The sequence below is a fragment of the Cyrtonyx montezumae genome, unplaced genomic scaffold (genome assembly GCF_038088225.1).
Source record: "Cyrtonyx montezumae isolate F1298 unplaced genomic scaffold, pur_monq_1.0 scaffold_3, whole genome shotgun sequence".
NCBI lineage: Eukaryota > Metazoa > Chordata > Aves > Galliformes > Odontophoridae > Cyrtonyx > Cyrtonyx montezumae.
Genome location: NW_027072034.1, coordinates 14,993,337 through 15,014,649, shown reverse-complemented (window position 1 = coordinate 15,014,649; position 21,313 = coordinate 14,993,337). Strand labels below are relative to the sequence as shown.

The window sequence follows — 21,313 nt, the reverse complement described above, 5'->3', positions numbered from 1 at the left end:
AGAGTAAAAAATCATGCTACTGCTGTTTATGGCCAGGAGTGTTCCACACCTGTCAAGTATTATTTTTTCAGTCGTGAGAAGGCTTTGTATTTGATTCAGTGTGTACAGTTGGATGCAGACAAGATGAGTATTAACATGAAGATACAACAGTAAAACAGTGTCTTGAAACATTACAGATATATCACTTTTATGATATTTTCAAGTGGTGATTACTTTTTTTGTTAATTTCATTTTATTGAGGATAGCTTTACAAACAAAGTTCTTAGAATATATGGATTGCTACATACAATCTACTATGCTTGAAGTTAAATAAACTTTCTCTTTTATTATGGGTATGGTGTACTCTGGTGGTTGACTATATAATTGTAAGATTCTTTTTTATTTTAAATTACAACTTGGGAACGTAGGATCATGGTATAGTTGAGGTTGGAAGAGGCTCCTGAAAAACATCAAGTCCAGTGCTTGTTCTCAAAGTGGGCAAACTGGAGCAGGTTGCTCAGGGCTCTGTTCAGTCAAGTTATGAACAGCTCCAAGAATGGGGGCTCATCTCTGGGCAGTGAGCACAACAACCCAGTTACTGTATCTATATTCTGGTGAAAATTAATCATCCAATTAATGTTTTTCCCCCCTTGTATTTTCAGAAAGGGATTTGGGAAAACCAAAATATGATATGGATAGAACGGATCCGTTAGAAAACAATTATACTCCAGTTTCTTCTGTAACCAATATTTCATCTGGCCACTATCCTGTCCCTACACTGAGCAGCACTATTACTGTTATTGCTCCTGCTCATCATGGAAATAACACTACTGAAAGCTGGTCAGAGTTCCACGAGGAGCAGCTGGACCACAACTCCTATGGAAGACCTCCACTGCCAAAGAAACGCTGTAGAGATTATGATGGTAAATCTAGATTTTTTTTTTCAATTGCTTGCTGCAGCTGTGATAATCTTCTTTCTCAAAAGATAAATGTTTTTGTTTTTCTTTTCCTGTTCTTCCTTCATACTGTGTTTTTCCTGTAACAATTTTTGAATGCATATTTATCCTGTTCTTTAAGGGGATACCTTTTGGATGTTTTTATTGGTGCTTCTGTGTTTTCTTTTAATGTATTGGATTTATTTTATATAGATGAGGGATATTACATTGATTTTTATGTGAATTCCAGTGAACTTTTACCTAGTTTTCTTATTTTATCTTTTGTTCAAGCTGAGTGTTATACTTGATTGATTTGGCCATAATTAGAACCTCACTGATGTCATCGATTTTTGATTTTATTCCATCCTGTCTAAGAAAGATTAATTTACTAGTAGACTTAAGAGCTCTAACTTCTTAGATTTATGTTAAACTGTTCTTTACAGATTAGATATTCCTTAAAATTGAGTACTCTTTTGTGCTTACCTAGATCTCATGCTGTCTTTTTCCATCTTACCAGTGGAAGAGGCCGTTGCAGTTTGCACTGACTTAACTAAGTCCAACCAGTCAACGTGTTAACAGAATATAATTTCCTCCTAATGTCGTTTTCTGAGGCTTTTTTTTTCTGCTGTATATGAAAATGACAAGTCTAATACCTATGTCAGTTTATAATAAGAACCCTGATTAGAAGAATAGCATGTTTTTTAAAAAGGAAATTGATGGCTGCAGTCTCAGGTTAGCAGGTCTAACTCGTGGGAATGCCTAGTGGTAAAAGTGTAGTTGTTTCGAAGTTTTCTTCTAGTTCAGGTTGAGCTGCAGGGTGTTGTGGTGTAGCCTAAAACTCTAGGATTTTGAGGAGGGTTCAGAACCTGTAGACAGATATGCTTCTAAAATAACATCTCCAAGCTTGACTGAAACATTGTATCTTTAAAAGATCATCTTATGTAGCAGCTTACTATTTCCAGTTTTTGTGTATGAAGCAGATGGTGCTTTGTTGGGAAGCTATGATGTAGCTGTCTTCAAATCTTTACTGGCTAGCTAATTACAGCATGCTTCACTTCCCGTTCAGGTTCACATTTGCCTTTCTGTGGAATTTATATTTTTTGTTAACTTTTCTATTTCTGTGTTCTGTAATTTTTCTTGAAGCTGAGGTAGTACATACAGCTCTTGAATACTAACAGCTCTTTTTGTTTTTGATGTTTCAGAAAAGGGTTTCTGTATGAGAGGAGATATGTGCCCTTTTGATCATGGAAGCGATCCAGTAGTGGTAGAAGATGTGAATCTTCCTGGCATTCTGCCTTTTCCAGCACAACCCCCTGTTGTCGAAGGACCACCTCCTCCCGGACTTCCTCCCCCTCCACCAATTCTCAGTCCTCCTCCTGTTAACCTTAGACCTCCAGTACCACCACCAGGCCCCTTACCACCTAGCCTTCCACCTGTAACAGGTAGTTTAGAGGAAAAAAAAATAAAGTATGCAGTGCATAAAGCTGTTTTTAGTATGTTCATTATGATTTTAAGAAATTTCACAGAGTTCTCAGTATTGTTTTTTATGAACATTTTTGCAGTTTAATTTGCATATTAAGTGTGGATCTTGAATAAGAAGTAATATTTAAGTGGTGTTTAAGTAAAAGCATGGCATGGCGTAGCAAAACTTAATTCCTTGAGTTTGTGTAAAGAAACTGCATAAAAATGACTACTATTAGAGAAGAAGGGAAAACTCTGGAAACAAACAGCTACTGGCCATTTTGTTTTTAGTACTAAAATTAATGAGAGTTCATGACTGTGTTAAATTTACATCTCATGACAGATTATGTTTTTAACGTGAAACCTTTTTAAACCTTTAACTTGAAACAAAATTCTTCTGTGTGTTTACTCATTGATTAGAAAACGCTTTGATTCAAGCACTGAAAATTGTTTAAGGATTAGTGTCCTAGCTGTTTTTTAAATAGCAGTTTAGTGTTCACATTCCTTATGTGGTTTAAAAACTGTGCGATGTGTTAATGTAATGTGGCTACTTCTTTTTTCTTTTCCTTTTAATTAACTTAGATGTTCCACTTGGTAAAATTGCTCAAGAGTGGTTGTCATTTGATATTGCTTGAAAGTTTTTTGAGCTTGATTTTCAGAGTAGTATCTTTATGTAAGAACTGAATTTATTTATTTCACTTACTATAGGGAGTAACTGTCTTGCTGGGATAATCAGTTCTGCCAGAGTTAGTGTTTCCAGGTCTGTTTGGGAAGTGCAGATGCACGATTTTGTCTTTTTTTCAAAATGTTTTTTACTAATAATAAATTTGAAGGCCAGCATTGACTGTTTAGCTTTGGAAGTGTCACTTTACCTTTTGTAGAAATAAATAATATTATTACAGTGATCTAAAAAAATTGTTTCCCTGGGGGAGTTTTAGATAACTTTAAAGAACTTTTGTTGGTGAAGGTAAATACTGGGTTAGCAATGAGATTTTTGTTTACAGAAAAAAAATTAATTGGAAATATGTTGAGTATTGCAGTGCTTTTGTCTGTGATTTGAGTTTAGAGCCACCTGTTAATGGGAATGGTTTCATAGAAGCAAAGAATTGCTGATGTTGGAAAAGACCTTCAGGATCATTAAGTCTAACTGCAACCTAACCATGCTACCCTAACTCTTAACAACCCGCTGCTAAATCGTGTCCCTAAGCACCACATCCAAATGGGTTTTTAAACACATTCAGGGTTGGTGACTCAACCACCTCCTTGGCAGGGAGCCTGTTCCAGTGCTTAACAACCCTTCCTGTAAAGAAGCTTTTCCTTATATCTGACCTAAGCCTCCCCTGGTGCAACTTGAGGCTGTTTCCCCTTGTCCTGTCACAAGTGAGAAGAGACCAACCCCACTCTCTCTGCAATTACCTTTCAGATGTTGAAAGAGAGCAATAAGGTCTCCCCTCAGCCGTCTCTTCCCCAGACTAAGCAGCCCCAGTTCTTTCAGTTGCTCCTCATAGGCTGTATTCTCCAAGCCCATCACAAGCCTTGTTGCCCTTCTTTGGACCTGCTCCAGCACCTCAGTGTCCTTTCTGTATTGAAGTGAACTGAACACAGTATTTGAGGTGAGGCCTCTCCAGTGCAGAGTAGAGGGGCAGGATTACTTCCCTAGTCCTGTTGACCACACCATTCCTAATACAAGCCACGATGCCATTGGGCTTCTTGGCTACCTGGGCACACTGCTGGCTCATATTCAGCCATCTATCCATCAGCACACCAAGGTCCTTTTCTGCCAGGCAGCTTCTGCCAGTCACACCTCCACTTTGGCACACTTTGGCACACTGGCAGCTTTTCTGCCAGTCACACCTCCACAAGCCTATAGGGTTACCTGGGGTTCTGAATGTTTTTTTTTTTTTTTTTTTTTAAGTAATCTAAAGATCATTTCCATATGAGTTAGTTTGAGTGTTAAGGAAGTCTAGCGGATAATACGCTAATACATTGTTTGTTCTTTTTTTTGCAGGACCACCTCCTCCTCTTCCCCCATTGCAGCCTGCTGGCATGGATGCTCCCCCAAATTCAGCAACTAGCTCAGTTCCTACTGTTGTTACAACGGGTATTCATCACCAGCCGCCTCCTGCTCCACCCTCTCTTTTTACAGCAGGTGTAGTACTGAGGCTTTGCCCACAAGGTTTGCTAAATAGAATAACATTGATTCATATTATAGTGTGTTTAGTGATAATAATTTCATAGTTTGTATCATTTTTAGAGTGTTAGTTACTTAATGTTTTTTTTTTTTAATTTAGTTCAGAACAGAAGTAAAAAATATGCATGTAAAATGTAAATCTTGATTATGGAATAGTGCTTTCATTGTGATAATAACATGGAGTGGTAATTCTTTAAGATAGTTTTTATATGACAGACTTTTCCATTTTAATTGTTTCTTGTAACTAGTTGAAATGTAATATTTGCAACCCTTTTTTTAACTGCAATTTATTTTAATTAGACAATTTATTTGTTACCAGAAACGTATGACACAGATGGCTATAATCCAGAAGCTCCAAGTATAACAAACACTTCCAGACCTATGTATAGACATAGAGTACATGCTCAAAGACCAAATTTGATAGGACTCACATCAGGTGATATGGATCTACCACCTAGAGGTATGCTCTCAAATATATACTTAGTTTAGTTAGATTTCTTACATTAGTGTAAATTGAACTTTTCTGAGAATCTAATAATGGAAACTGTTGCATGTTTTAAATGTCTTCCGTAGGTAAGAGAAGCTTAGTTAAGCAAGGAATTTTTTTTATTCTTAATTTGTGTGTTTTTTGGAAGATAAAATGAAATCTGTTACTGAAATATCCTACTGATATACACTTGGATGGTTTTTTTTTAAACATCAGTGATGTTTAACTCGTGGTTCCCATGGCCCTGAGAAAGAAGTAGCTGCATACAAAGTGAGAAAGGGTGATAAATGAAAATGGTTGTTTTGAACATGGATTTAGTTATATCAGTATGTATTTGTATTTAATCTCAGGTTATTGTTTATATATTTTCAGTGAGGATGCTCTCCTCACCTTCCCTGGTACAATTCCTGTTCTTCAGAAAGAGCCACTTCCTTTCCCCCTCACCCTGCTATCTTGTTTCTAGTTGTCAGGGTTATGGAGTATCCTGCATTTTCTATCATTAACATTTTTGTGTGTGCCTTGTAGTAGAAGAAAGGAGGTGTAAGCAAATGTGGTTCAAACCCTCAGTATGGGATGTTGTGAATGGAGGCAGATGCATTCTGTCACTCTTCTTTTGTTTTCCTGTTGCATGATGTTAATGTGACAAAGTGAAAACTGTTATATGTTTTTAGCATCTGTTGATAGTTAAGATTAAGAAGATTAGTCTGCAACCAAGATGCAATTTTTTAACAAGGATCAGTTGTTTTTTTCAATGCAAATTCAGAGTAAACAGAAAACAGAAGAACTAACATTTTCATCTGTTTACAGAAAAACCTCCTAATAAAAGCAGCATGAGAATAGTGGTAGATGCTGAATCCAGGAAAAGAACAATTGGTGCAGATGGTGGAGTTCCTACAAAGAAGACTTGGTTTGACAAGTGAGTGGTCATTAACACAAGCTTGGCTTAGAGTTGTAGGTCAGTGGAGAGCTCTCATGAGTTCTGAAATGTGTATAAATTACATAAATTGCAAGCAAGTTAAAGAGTGAATGAGCTGTAATTGGCTGTAATCTCTCAGAACTGAAGAGATAGCAAGTGTTGTTTTGGATTAAATTTGCTCTCTGAAAGCTGGAATGACGTAAGATGGCAGAGCATTGTGGTATGATACTGCAGGTGACTGGATTTAGTTTCTAATTTTATCATTACCATTTTGGATCAGACTGCCAGGTATGTTACTGACAAAATGTGGAATGTGGTGCTTGGAGTCCAGATGTACCTGGGATAAAATGTTGGAAGGGATTTTAAGATGTTACTGTGACTGAGGAAGGTATTAGGAATTTGTTATACTGGTGAAGAGATTCAGGGGAATGTTTGAGAAGCAGCAGCATTTGGAGACAGTTATTGTGGATTAGTCAGGAGTTACTGATGCAATCAAACTATTGTGAATTATCTTAGAGATTTTTCTGGTGAGGTACGGTGAGAATATGGATGAGCAAAAGTGCAGGTGTAGAGACCTGTGTACCATCCTCTTCGATACCTTTCAAAACTGTATGGCATTTGATTTTATTAATCTGCCAAACTTCCTGTGTGAAACGTGCAATCCAGTGTAAGCATATTAATTTTTACACTGTATTTGGTAGCTTACTGTGCATTTCTGGCTTGTTTCTTATTTGTTGCAGGCAAAATTTTAACAGAACAAATAGTCCAGGTTTCCAGAAGAAGGTACAGTTTGGAAATGAAAACACAAAACTTGAATTGAGGAAAGTTCCTCCAGAACTTAACAATATCAGCAAACTTAATGAGCACTTCAGTAAATTTGGAAATTTGGTCAACTTGCAGGTAAGAGTCAAATAAGAGAAGATGCTTTGGCTTAATTCTGGGTGTAATTAATAAAAGGAGAATTTCTGTATTGTACACTGGTATAACAGAGAATGAACTTCCTGTGTCCATCTAAACATAGGGAATTGAAATTTCTCTAGAACTACTAAATGGCTAAATAATATTTATCTGTGAATATGTGTATACTAGCTGGTAGTTTGATTCAGTAAGGAAAGGAATGAGGGAAAGAGGGTGTGGAAAAGAGGGTGTGGGAGGGACAGAGATTGCAAATTGTGCTTGCTTCCAGAAGATGTAATTTTGTTCTTTGAAGGTATCTTAGATAATATGTTCATATCTAAAGGAGAAAAACTAAACTGAATTTTGTTGTTTAGATCTGATACAAAGTGTGGCACTGTTCACATGAATTCCAGTGATTCTTTCTCGTCTTTCAAGCAGCTACACATCTGTTTAGAAAGTTGTACTGCTGAGATTTTCTTATTTAAGTGTATTGAAGTTCATTAGCATAATCTCAAAGTTTCTTCTCAACACTAGACTTTTCAAACAGAATCATCAGTGGGAAATGCTCATCTGCTGCCCCATACCGACTTCAAATTGTAAACTTCTGAGTCTCTGGAACGAGGGATTTTGTAGTAATTATGACACAAACAAAAATCCTGCATACAGTATGTTTTTTATTCTTTTTGTTTTTTTTCTAACTCATAGGTTGCATATCAGGGTGACCCAGAAGGTGCCCTTATCCAGTTTGCCACACACGAGGAAGCCAAGAAAGCTATATCAAGTACAGAAGCAGTATTAAATAATCGTTTTATCAAAGTTTACTGGCATCGAGAAGGAAGTACACCTCAAATTCAAACTACCACACAGAAGGTAAAGGGTCCTATCTAGAATTTTATCTAAAATAATTACTTCTGGACATTATTTTAATGTAGAAAGAGTAAGCCAAAATGTTTCTAAAATGTGGAATACATGATGCAGTTCTTTTCCAGAATTACTCTTTAATTGTTGATTCTTTGAATTCAGATAGAAGTTTCAGGAGTATGACTGGATGGTACTGGAAGAAAGCCCTTGTATAATTTAAGGAGTACAGCTCTTGTGTCATCTTATGTAAATAAGACTTGATGCTCCTGTCTGAGATACTTGGTTTTCTTTAACTAATGTAGGCTTTTATTTTTATTCTTATGAGCCTAAGACAGGCAGTAAATTTAGATTCTGAGATGATGATTGCCATTTTTTTCCCCCAAAATGCTGCTTTCTCTAGTCTGTTTTCCTTTCCTCTTCAACTTGTGTACAGCCATAGAAGGTAGAAGTGTGGTTGGTTTTACCCAAAGATGCTTCCATTTTTAAATACATATCTACACAGAGAGAGAGGGAGGGAGAGGAAATACTGTCACAGTGCAGTTTGCAGCATTTGCCTAATTTTGTGTGAACAGGTAGGGGCATTTTACTGTTCTGGACTGACTCTCACAGTGGAGCACCTGTTGGTATATGTCAAGTGCATAGTTACAGCATTGACAAGTCTTTTAAGAATATGAATGTGAGAACTGTTATGGAGCCTTGATTCATGACATATTGCAAGCCAAGTTGGATATGTTAGCAGACCTAGTGGTTCCACTGAAACATAATGGACAGCTTGGATTCTTCCAAGTCACAGATGGAGAGTCTTGTGAGTTAGCATCGAGCATAGCAGTTCCCTTTTAATTGTATCCCACCTGAAATGTATTTGCTGTTAGTGTGGAACAGAGTGTTCTACAGTTAGAAAACGTGACACAGCCTTTGTATAAGAAATATTAATGTTACATACAATTATATAAATATAACGGGTGACTTATAGCAGCAGTTGAAAGAATCCTCTAATAAGTCCTTTCCTTTGATGGTGTGTATTACCATCATTCAGTTTACCAGAGCAATCGTGCTGTAGGGCATTTTAGGTAACAGATTCTTCTGTCCCCTTATTTTATAACAAATGTACTGCATACTAGAACTGGTTTTATGGGGTAAAGACCCACCTCACTCTCTCCAGCTGACATTCTTCAGGTTTGAATTTTGATTCTCATTAATAAATATCGTTGTTTCTTGATCTGATGTTGTGTGACTCAAAATGATTATTTTTGAAGCTTTATTTACATATGATCAGCCAGAAGAGGGCAGTGCAGTATATCATTTACGTGAACACAGATGTGAAATTTCTCGAGTAGGATAGCTTGAAAAGTTATTGCCATCAGCTTATTTGCTGATAATGTCATCCAACTTTGTTTTCAATACATTTAAAACTATAATATCTGGTTTATTATGCATAATAAAATATTGTTACGTTTTTGCAAAATCACGGATATACAGCTGTAATTATTCTTAGGATTTTTTAGTTTAGTCACTAGTTTCTCAGCACACTGCCTTTGTCCTGTAAACCTTGGTGATTTGACAGAATTCCTCCAGGTGTCTGGTCACGTACTGTGTCAAGAAACTTCACTTTGAGGTTTAGTGTGGGAGATGGAGGCATGTGGTCACTGACAAAAAAGTGGAAACAGAAAATTAAAATTTTAAATGCAGGACTTCCATGTTCTTGTACACCAAAATACAAGTTACCAAACTGTTGAATGAATAAGCAGATATTTTTTAATTTGTAAGCTTTAGGTGGTGGTGAACATCAACTTCTCCTTTTATTTAAATTAATATTTGATATCATAGCTACAGTTGGTGTGGATTCTCTTTTTTTAAAGCACTATATATATCTGACTTTGCCATGGAGTGGGGGAATGGATTAGGTGACCTCTGGATGTTTTTTTGTAGTTCTGTTTTCAAATAAGATGTGAAGCTTTGTCAGAAGCATCAGGTTTTGTTTTGTTTCCTTTTTTTCCCCTTAAGTATTTAACTGTAGTGTTTTGTCAAATTAAAAGACAAGTTGTTAGCTGTCAGGATATAGCCATGGTATGTTCAAAGACCAGCTGCTCTCTTTTGTTCCCTCAGTCCCACTAGTCTTCTCGTCTTCCTGTTAGAAGGTAAAGAATGATGTGTCAGTGTAAAAAGTGAGAATCTTTATGATACAGGCTTGTGTTCTGCCTTTCTATGGATGGCTGATAAAATAGATTTGTGAAAGTAATCACATATACCACTGTTTATTCAGTTCTAATTTGGACATTAAAATGGTCTAAGTAGATGTGGTTAATGGAATCACTGTTTAGAGCTGCACGTGCCAACTAAATGTTAAAGCTGTGTGCACTGTAGTCAATTCAAAAATTCCAAATCTCATGATGTCTGTATATACAATTTGCTCTCAGGTGGAATGCTATTGATTGTTAGGAAAAAAAAAAGGAAATATTAATGCTGTTGCAAGAATTTTGTATATTTGTTGAACTGCATGTGTAGTAGTCTTTTGTTACTAACGTTACAATGTGCTCCTTTTGGGGTGGGGGGTGTTACAGGTAATACAACCCTTAGTTCAACAGCCAAGTTTACCAGTAGTGAAACAATCGGTCAAGGAGCGATTAGGTCCGGTACCTGCAAGTAATATTGAGCCTACAGAAGCACAGAGTGCCAATACAGAAGTTGCTCAGGTATGCAGGATCCATCAAAGAAAAATAAATCATGCACACATTTTTCTATAACTGGTTTTAAATATATGCCAATACGTCTGTAAATAGAGGTTTCTTATACAGTGTTAATAGACATTGCTTATAGGTGCATATCAATTGATAGAGTGATGTTTTGGTATCTCAGTTTTTCCTAAGTGCACTGATATTTGGCTTTCTTAACCAAGTTACTTTACAAAAGTTAAGTACTGTGGTTTAAAAAACAAGGCTGAAAAGATTTCCTTAGTATTGTGTTGAAGTGCAGTTTTCAGATTTCAAACTAAAGTTAATTTCTGTCTTGAGAACTTAAAAGCCATCCTTCTTTAATTTCTTATCTGTTAAACAGCTAAACCCGTAAGATAGATGGTAGTCTGAAAGTGTTTTTATTATCAGTACATCACCCTTAAGGAAGAAGAAAACTGTAGTACCAATATGAATCATGTCAGAATGTGATGTGTTAATGTTACTCACTTATGAAATAGCCTTTAAATTTTGATGGAAGTATCTTACAAATAGCACTATGCCACTGCTTCAGTTTTCCTTCCGAAAAAGAATATTGCACTTTTTCAGTTTAAAAGATTTGAATTTGTGAGTTCAAATTCAGACCCCAGTTTCCTGCAAATGATGCCTGAAAATGGCAGCTTATAAAAACACAGGAACTGAAATGTCTTTAGAAGGGCATCTGTAGGCAGTACTCTGTTAGCAGATTCTGTTTCCAACAGTTCTGGTATCATTTTGTTGTTGTTCAGAATCTTACAATTTTACTAAGTAAACCTATTTTTTCCAAGTTTCCAACGTTAAGAATTATACAGGAAAAACATAAATGACTGTAGTCACAAACAGATTTGAAGAATAATTTTATGTTGTTTTCTTAGAATGTGACTAAATTATCTGTGAAGGATAGACTGGGTTTTGTGTCAAAGCCAGTTACTCCAACAACTGAAAAGGTAAGAGAATATCTTGCATTACCTTCCTCTCCCATTCAGTTCCAAAAAAATTACTTTTATAATGAAACCCCGTGTGGTAATATACAGTTTGTTGTAGAAGTGTGAATAAAGTCATTTGTTAAAGGCTAGTTTTGTGGAGTATAATATACAGAAGCTCAGAATAACTGAGGGTAAGTAAATGTGCTAGGGCAGAAGCTGTGTTTTTTGTCACAAAAACAATTAGAATTGCTGAGTTGTTAGAGAAATGCATTTCAAAAAGCAAGTAAACTGATATTTTCCTGAAAATGCAAAACATAAATGCAGAACCACCAAACAGCTGCTTTTGGACTTTTGTGTTCCCTAAAATCTGTTGCTGTAAACATTAACTGTCTTACGTGATCTTATGACTTGCAGTACTTGTAAAAAAATAAAAAAAAAAAAAAAAGAAAAAGAAAAAAAATTATCAGTGCAGAAATGACAAAGAAGTAAGGTGGGAGAGGTGCATCTGAACACTAGTTACGACTTATATATTTTGCCTAGTGGTAGCAATTTTCAGTACAGTTATTAATGGTGCTGGAGTTTGCTCCTGATGTAGTGAAGTAATACTGGTTTCCAGACCTCTTTAGCACCTTAGGACATGGGCTTCCCCATTATTGATAACGTTCCTTTGAGACAGCATTTGGAGGCAGTGAGTTTTACCCAGAAAAGATTCCTGTGCCTGGTTATGTCTTCTCTATTCTGAATTGGCTTGACCTGAAATGAATGAAGCATCCAGTATGTTTGTCCCTCTTAATGGTTTATCCATTAGTGCTGATAGTAAACTTAACTACAATGATACAGTGCTATACTTTGCACACAAATATAATGACAGTTAATGTTTAGTTTCAAATACAGTTGACTTCAACTTGCGTCAAGCCAAGCCTAAGCATGCCACCTAAACATACTGATCTTGGCTTCTTGGCTGTATTCTGTTGCCCTTTTGTTGACCTAAATTAGGTGCAGAGAAAAACATTTTACATAGGTGCTTTATGCCAATTGGAAATCTGCTTCAGTTTGAGTGGGAGTACTTTTTTCCTCTTCTTGTAAGAGTTATCCTTTCTACAAAGAGTGAATTCATGCTACAAAAGGTTTTTCCATTGTTATATTACAGTCCAGACTCTTGGGTTAGCTGCTGAGTTGTTCAGTGGATTGATTGTGAAGCAACAGTTTCCTTTGCATTTTTAGTAGAATTCTGTAACTTGTTTTCGACTGTTTTTCTTACTACTTCCCTTCTGCATGAGAATGCCATAGTTAATTTAACAGTGCTCTGTAACCATTAGAAATCAATAGATCAACAGCTGTCAGAAATGTGGATATTTGTGCTTTTTCTGCCTCTGACTGAATGCAGGCAAGAACTTGACAATAAGAAAGTAGGGATCTTTACCTCTCAAGGACAGAAGGGAAAGAGGGAAGTGCATTTCATCAGCCCTTTTCAAATCTGAATAGGAATTGGCAGTTCATGAACTTAGGAAGAGATTCAGTTCTCCCTCTTAAGTTGCATTAGAAGAAGTAAGATATTAACATGTTGCTTCTTATCCTTCTTTATTAGTTAATGCAGGTGCATCTGCAGTAGCATCTCTTCTTACTTTTGGAGATGACTAAGTGTGGTTCATTCTGCCGTGGAGAGTTCGGGGCAGAAGGAATGTGTCCCTGTTTCTGTTCTTTACTTGTTCTGCTCTATTTTTATGTGGCCTGTCTTACACTTTGTAAGAGGAACATGGTTGGGATGTGTATATGTTGATGTGCTTTAATAAGTTTAAAAACAGTTTCATCTCTCTTTCGGTTGCCTGCTTAGATCATTTTATATCAGCTTTTATAATATATAACATGCTTTGATATATTTTTTTTCTTTCTCTGTCTGCACTACCTACTCTAGAACATTCTTAATGTGGGGAAGAAATAGTATCAGTAGAACAATTACATGAAAATCTTGTATGTTGAACCATCCTTGTTATTCTTCTGATCTCTTGATCTTTTCTGGCTTTCTGATGTTGGCTGTCCTTTTTGTTTCTTCTGTTCTTCGGCATGATACCTGTTTTATGGATTGCATGATGGCCAGTAGACTCTGCATGTGTCTTTTAGTTTTCCACACATCTAAAATATTTTTAACTCCTGAAAATGTTGTGATTTGCTAACAAGGCAGACAAGTTTATGCCTTTATCATCTCCAAATGTTAATCATGGATTTTTTTAATACCGACCAATGGCCAAAATGTATTTTAGGAAATGTTGCAAGAAATAGATCATTCTAAGTTCTCAGGTACTGTAGAGAAGTAAGTTGTAGATACTAGAGAGGTTGTAAAGCAGATGGTTGAGCTCTTAGTAAGTCATGGAGAAATATCCACGTCATACAGGAATAAGTAAGACATAGGAGTTTCTTTCCTTGTACAGTGTACAAGACTTCCCTGTATGTCTTGTCTCATTGATTTTGCAAGCTACTTTTCAGAACCTGCCTATGAAAATGAGCTATTTTATCTACTTTGGGCCTTAGTTTCTACAGTTGTTCAATTTTGAAAAAAAAAAATTCATGCAGCTATATAAAATTGTACTTTAAAGGTAAAAATAATAAATAGAAAAAAAATCATATATTCTTGAGCAAATCTTGGTCTTCTACTTCCTTAATTATGCTCAAGTACATACAGTTTACATTATGAAATTTCAGTGGGAAGAATTTTTATATATTTGATGTGATGCTGCCTCTTCAAAAGTCATTTAACTTCAGCAACTCCAAATAAAATTATTTCACCAAATTTTTATATTCCATACCATCAAAACAGAGAAAATACACATATATATTTCTGGACAGTCATGTATTTCTTTTTTAAATTGAAATTCACTGGCAAAAAAAAATAAAATGATTTCCTTCTGTAGGTTTTATCCACTTCTACTGGCTTGACAAAAACTGTGTACAACCCTGCTGCTTTGAAGGCAGCACAGAAATCTTTGCCTGTTGTTTCCACTTCCGTGCTAGACTCTAATGAAGCACAGAAGAAAAAACAGGTAAATTAAGTATACTTCTTTATAAAATGGACCTAGATTGGGAACTTATGACCACTAGAGATAGTCACTATATGTATTCATCTTGAGCATAGGTAATACTAGTTGCGAGATTAAGTTTACTATAATGGTTTCTTTCCAGAGATCAAGAAAATTCATTATTGTTTTATTACTTTGTCAGTGCATGTTCAGGCAGTATAAGCAGGTTTAAAACTCTACTTAAAATGTGGAACACTTTTTCCTGGTTACAAAATCTCCCTGTTGAGGCATGAATTGTCTATTGTGAGTGAGAAGGTAGTATAGTATAGTCATAGTGTATTCAGTATTTTCTCTTAAGCCTTTTTGGAAACGATCTTTTTTCTCATTAAAAAGGACTTCTGTTATAGTTACATTTTGTACTTGCAGTGATCACTATTGTTTATTTACCTGAAAACTGAGAACTATGTAACTTTGCATTTTATTTTTCCAAATTATAGTTCTCCTGCCTCTGTTTTTAATTCTGTGTGATATTGAAGGGAAAGTGCAACAAAATTGCCTTAAATTTCACCTTAAGTGGATCATCTCTCTATTTGTAGCTGAGCTTGCCTTGGATGTTCAGAGCTCACTGAAGCTCCTATTCTGGCTTTATTCTTACACTTTATTAAAACTAAATATAGGACAGTATTTATCTGTCTGGCATATTAAGAATTAAATATGAGCTTTATTCAAATATTAGCCTAATGTTTAATTTAATTTGAAGTAGCAGTTTGTTGCTGCCTGTTAGTTGGGACATTGGTCCAGACTATAAAGAAATTACTTCTGATTTGGGGATTTCATTTCATACTTGTCCTCCAAAACATGTTTTTCAGAATCAGTGCCTTCAGTTTTCAAGACAAAAAACTGAGTGCTTGGAAAAAACAAACAAATGAAACAAAACAAAAACACTTGGAATGAAATTAATGACTTAATGCTTGTAGTTTATTGTTGTTTATTATTATTATTTTTTTTATAGAGAAAACATAGAAGACACGCCAAAATATTGGTTCTTTACTCTTGTGCTGTTTTCTGTCTTCAGAAATTTCTATTATAACATACTAGCACTTGTGGAAAAACATGATTCTGTGGGACTCATTCCCTTCTTTCTTTCTGTCTCCTAGTTTTTCTGAACATTTGTCCCCTTTGTCTTATCTTCCCTTTCCTTGCAGAAAAATGATTGCACACAATATTGCAAAACTAACATTTCACGCAGCAGGATTTGTCAGTATTTGGGAAGACACATATAAACCTTGCTACTATTTCTTTTTTTGTAACTGTTGTGCACTTACACTTTGTATATGGTAATCCACTTGCAGTTTGATAGTAGTTGATAGGTAATCTAGAAGTGCAAATTCATCATCTGCCACTCCTCTTTTATTTATTATGTTAGCGTCAAAGCTCTTTATACTTGTCCTACAACTATCCTGGTACCTCAGATGGTTTATGTTCTGTATTTGAGAGCAAGAAGCAGTCGCTTTCTCTCAAGAAGCATTAGTTAAGACCTGAACACAGCAGCTGTGGCAATTTCCTACTTTTCCTTCTGAGTGCAGTATGTCACAAATTAATCAGGTTCAATTCATTTTGATTTGCTCATTGTATCATCATAATTCTGTTTTTAGCCAATGCAAAAGAGGTGGTTTTCTGAGGGTAACTTTGTTTTTGGTCTGGAACTGTACTGAAGAGGTTGTTGGATTTTTTTATTTTTTTTTACTTTTGGCTGTATTCAGAGTTTCTTTCAAGATACCATCCTTGCAAGTTTGAACTCTTGCATGCTGTACATCTTATGGTAGTATGTTATTTTACCTTTCAACTTCATGGTATACAACTACACAAATAACGATCACTTATTTGGCTATGCTGTATTTTCCAAGATGCGGTTTTAAATATTCCCTTTAGGGTTGAGTTTGTAACTGTTTTTTCCTGTTGTTGTAAGTTACTGGTGTACGCTTGTGAGATACAGTATATTATTCTTCTGAAATAGTTTTGCAAAATCCAGAAACTTTCTGTATATTTTTAATGTTTTTAGGAAGCACTGCGACTTCAACAAGATGTGAGAAAGAAGAAGCAAGAAATCTTAGAGAAGCACATTGAAACACAAAAGGTAGAGTGCTATAGTTAGTGAAGGCCAGCAGTTCAGTTGTAAAATTCAGTTGTATACGTAGATTGCTCCAAAAGGAATGCCTCCTATTTATTTCCTTGGAAACTACAACTAATACGAAGGGCACAGTGACATGATTTGATAGAACAGATTCTCAACTACAAAACACTACTTTTCAACACTGTCTTCTCCATTAGCTGTGCATTCTTGCCATCAGTGAACTTCCTGTGTACTTTGCTCGTAAAAATCTGTACCAGTGGAGGTGGCCCACTGTTTCATAGCTGCTATGACTGCATCATTGCTGAAATGCACCACCCATTGCTTCACTGCACTTGCATTCACTGTTTGGTCTCCGTAAATGTTCAGCAAGCATCAGTGAAATGTAAGTGGGTGCCATTTTTTTTGCATATAAGAATTTATTTACACACTTTTTGCTTCATCTTCGCTCCTGTATCAGATGCCATTCCTGTCAGACTGCCCCTCTGCTGCCATCTGTTGCACAGCAACAACATGTAACTGAATATTGTTGGGAAGCTTCAACCTCTATCTCTGTACCAGCAGCAATGCCTCTGATGTCGTAGGCCAACATAATAAAATAGGAGACATTATTTTTGGAGTAAAACAAGCATGTTTTCATCTGAAATGATATTGTCACATTAAGTTTAGAGTTTTAATCTGGCTTGTCGTTATTTCATTTAAACTCCAAGCATTTACAGTTAGATACAGTTTTAGTTGAGATTATGTGGTTTGGGTGCAAAATGCACACTTTATCAGAAGTGAGAGTGACATCTATACTTTGCGAGTGTGGAAGTTGATATATAGTAGTATACATCCCTGCACACAAGCTTAGGAAGGGGGAAAAGCAAAAATGTCGTTAGATTGAATGTTTTTATTGAAGTAATTTCAGTATCTTGAAACTCCAGATGTTCGTTAGCAAATCCATCAATCAGATATTAAATATCTGAATATAAGATGTTAAAAGCCTTCTTCATTGAGTTTTGAAGATCACAACATGGTTAGCAGGTTGAGGGACTTTATCATACCCCTTTGCTCTGTGCTGGTGAGGCCACATCTGGAATAGCTCTGGGCTTCTCAGTTCGAAAGGTAAGGATCATCTAGAAAAGAGTGCAGCAGAAATCCACAAATACAAATAAGGCCTGAAGATCTCCTGTGTGAGGAAAGGTGTAGAGACCTAGGTCTTTTCAGCCTGGAGAAGACTTGAGAGGTGGTCGCATCAACGTTTATAAATATCTGAAGTGTGTGTGTTAAATGGTTGTGGCCTGGCTCTTATCAGCAGTGCCTAGTGATAAGACAAGGGGCAATGGGCAAAAACTGAAACACAGGAAGTTCAATGCAGATGTGTGAATAGACTTAATTACTGTGAGGTTGACAGAGTATTGGAACAGGCTGCCTGGAGAGGTTGTGGATTCTTCTCTGGAGATTTTCATCTGGGTGCTGTCCTGCTCAACCAGCTGTAGGGAATCTGCTTTTAGTAGGGGCGACTGGACTTGATCTCCAAAGGTCCCTTCTAACCCCTCTGATTCTCTGAAAACATAAGAAATACAATGCTTTTTTTTTCTGCTAGTTGTAGTAGTTACTCGAAAAGCAGGTCTGTAATGGAAATAGTTATTTTATTTGTTTACATTGGACAGATGCTGATTTCAAAGCTGGAGAAAAATAAAACTATGAAGTCAGAAGACAAAGCAGAAATCATGAAAACACTGGAGATTTTAACTAATAGCATTACCAAGTTAAAGGATGAATTAAAAGGTGTATCATCAGGAGGAGGGACTCCTCTAAAAAGCATGAAAACTAAGACTCAGGTACTCATGTTTTGATCAGCTTTCTAATAAGGTGAATTTATGTGCTTGGTCGGTATAATGAAAATATACAGCCATATCAGAAGTGTTTAGAAGTATGCTATTCTAATCTTGAAGTCTTCTGTGAAGCAAGATTGGTTTTGCCCTCTGTTTAAAGGAACATCATTAATTTAGAAACTGTTCTTCTGCCTTGTGCAACTGCTGTACAGATGCTGTTATTTTGAATATAGCTTAATAGAAGTCTGATTGTCTTTTGCTTTATTCAGTCTTTTGTGTAATTATCTGTTGCTTTAGTAATAGACAACTGCTGTTGTGATGGTTGTTGAAAAGAGTATTTCTTGTGCAAAAAGGTAATCGTTATGCAACACAGATACCCACTGGTCACATCTAATACCTAAATGAACTGCTTTAGTGAAGATATTTCACTCCTAGACTGGTATATATGTTTTTGTTTGCTCGTTCTTTTTATGTTACTGAAATTGAAACAATTGATTTTTTCAGAAATAAGGTTATACAGTTAGTTTTTCTTTGATTTGGGTATCAATATTTGAGCTGCATTTGTGAGAGGAGTTTCTCTTACTGCTATACTTTCTACTCACGTGTTACTGTAACCAATTTCTTGATTCTGCTTTAAAGTGCAATTTTGTTAGCTTTGAAAAAAATCAACTGAATGGTTTTTATAGAAGTATTTGTTCCTGAAGAGATGTGTCAAAAGGTTTGAGCCTGGTTCCATGACTAAAATGAGGGTGGAGGAACTTATGGATGCATGCCCTAAGAGTGGGAGAAAGGGGTGTGGAAATCCAACAGCAGCAGTGAGCTAAGGGAGAAAACTAATTACTAAATACGGTAACCAAATGCTAGATAACACAGTATAATAATTGGTATTGAAGCTAGTAAATCAGATAAATGAGTGTCCAAAACCAAAGGGCTTATTGTAATGCTGAAGGTCAGACAGCTAGGGAACACTCACCATAGAGACAAGCAGAAAAAGAAAGGACAGTCTAGTGAGTCCTGGGTGGTTTTATCTTTCCCTGTAAACAGAAGAGGAACAGTGAAGTCTTCTGGGATTTGTAGTTCTTCTCTTCAGAGAAAGGTACCCGGAAACTGTTGACAATCCATAGAGCTGGAGCATTAACTCTTTAACTCCCAGAGCTCTTCATGATGTGGAATACCAATAAGAAAATTTGTAAAACCGTGACGGCAAGTCTGTCAGCACCAACTGCACCAGAATGAGCCCAAAAGTGACATTTTCAGGAGCAAATACTTCTGTCAAAAGCATACAACTGAATTTATCATAGCTAAAAGTGCATAATAATAAAAGGCCAGATTGTTCTATAGTGTATTTTCCAGTAGAACAGAAAAACACTTAAATTTTCTTCGCTGCTTTTATTCAGTTCTTGAATTTTCAGAATGCTTAATAATTTCTTGTAAAGTTTGGGATTCCGTTTTGGAAAAACTAGTGAATACAATACCACACAAATTGAGTTTAAATGATTTATAAGCTTTCAGTTTGAAGCAGAAGAAATGGTGGTTCAGTTTACATAAAAATAGGGGCATTAACAGTAGTTGCAGTATAAATGTGCAAATGAGGGGGGGGGGGGGAATACCAAAAAGAACTACTGCTATGACCTGTATGTACTCACTTCACTGTGGCTTCTTACCTCATTAGTCAGTCAGGAAAAAATTGAAGCAGTGCTCCTGAAAATGAGCCATACACTATGATTTCTGGAAGTTGGTTTCTTTCTCTTTAAAATAATTACAACTGTAGTGGAATAACTGTTATAGAGGGGGGAACAAAAGGTATTAACTCCAAACTTCAAAGACTTCTATAATAAGATTAAATTCACGTTCTTTGGAGGTGATGGAAGCATTTTTCTGACATTTGAGAGTGAATTGGTGCTGTCTAGTGAGAGAACGTTTCTAAGAGATCTTAGATAAAAAAAAGTTAACTTCCTGTGGAGTGAATTTGAACTACAAAAGTCCTAGGAATTGGAAATATTTTCAGAGCTGCTTTTGATTCTCTTTCCCCAGTCTCCTTCTTGTTGTTAACATGCTTGGAAATGGGTTCCAAGAGTATTTGCTCCATTACCCTCTCAGGGATTGTGATGAGGCTGATTGTCATGTACTTCCCCAGATCTTTTTTGCCCTTCTTGAAGGTCAGAGTGACATTTGGTTTTTCTCACTTCTGAGGAACTTTCTCCAAATGCCATGTCCTTTCAAAAATAATTGAGATTGGCCTTGCAGAGACAACAGAAAGCTCCCTCAGTACTTATGGTTGCATCTTATCAGTTCCCAGGGACTTGAGTACGCCCAGTTTGCTTAAATGTTGCCTAACTTGAATCTCTCCTAACAAAGGTAAGTCTTCCTCACTCCAGACTTTTCCACTAGTCTCAGGGCCTGGGATTGCTGAAGGGCAGTGTTGCCGGTAGAGACTGAGGAGAAAATGGCATTTAGTACCTTGGCTGTTCCCAGATCCTTTGTTGCTAGGTCACTTTCCACATCGAGCAGTGGACCTGTATTTTTCATGGCAAAGTCTTCCTTTTGCTGTCTATACACCTACATAAATTTTTCTTGTTCCTTACTGCCTTGCCAGATTATTCCACTCCAGGAGGGCTTTGGCTTTACAAACTAGGTACCTGCATGCTCAGGCAGGAAGTCTGTATTGCTTCTCTGTGATCTGAGCCTGCTTTCACCTCTCCTACATTTTGTTTTTAGATTTAAATTGTTAGGAGCTCTTTATTCGTTCATGCAGGCCTCCTGCTGATTATTTCCTGCATGTTCTGCAACTTAGGGCACAGAGTTTAAATTCATAAACTTGAAAGTAAGTCATCGTCTGGCCCTAGGCGTAGCTATGTGCTTTTGGTCTGCTCTCTCACAGAAAGGGCAACTTCTTTCTCAGCATCCAGAGTTGGCTTTCCTAAAGAGCCAGCATCTGTCCGCTGCAGCACTCCAGTTCAGTGAGTCACCCTAAAGTGGGGAAGTGT

General features: G+C 36.4%; 1 protein-coding gene across 3 annotated transcripts in view; it reads left to right on the top strand.

Moving 5' to 3' along the window:
- The window catches only part of RBM26 (RNA binding motif protein 26), a 46,660-nt gene that overhangs the window by 14,016 nt on the left and 11,331 nt on the right, over positions 1-21,313 (top strand). Inside the window, exons 6-17 of one of the 3 annotated variants that reach the window (XM_065744074.1) lie at positions 642-902; positions 2,117-2,356; positions 4,384-4,551; positions 4,886-5,026; positions 5,861-5,969; positions 6,710-6,869; positions 7,572-7,736; positions 10,289-10,420; positions 11,311-11,382; positions 14,271-14,399; positions 16,438-16,512; positions 18,162-18,332. In XM_065744074.1, coding sequence (XP_065600146.1) covers positions 642-902; positions 2,117-2,356; positions 4,384-4,551; positions 4,886-5,026; positions 5,861-5,969; positions 6,710-6,869; positions 7,572-7,736; positions 10,289-10,420; positions 11,311-11,382; positions 14,271-14,399; positions 16,438-16,512; positions 18,162-18,332 — 1,823 coding nt within the window. The remainder of the gene's footprint in view (positions 1-641; positions 903-2,116; positions 2,357-4,383; positions 4,552-4,885; positions 5,027-5,860; positions 5,970-6,709; positions 6,870-7,571; positions 7,737-10,288; positions 10,421-11,310; positions 11,383-14,270; positions 14,400-16,437; positions 16,513-18,161; positions 18,333-21,313) is intronic. The other 2 variants (XM_065744075.1, XM_065744076.1) reach the window with 2 other exon arrangements.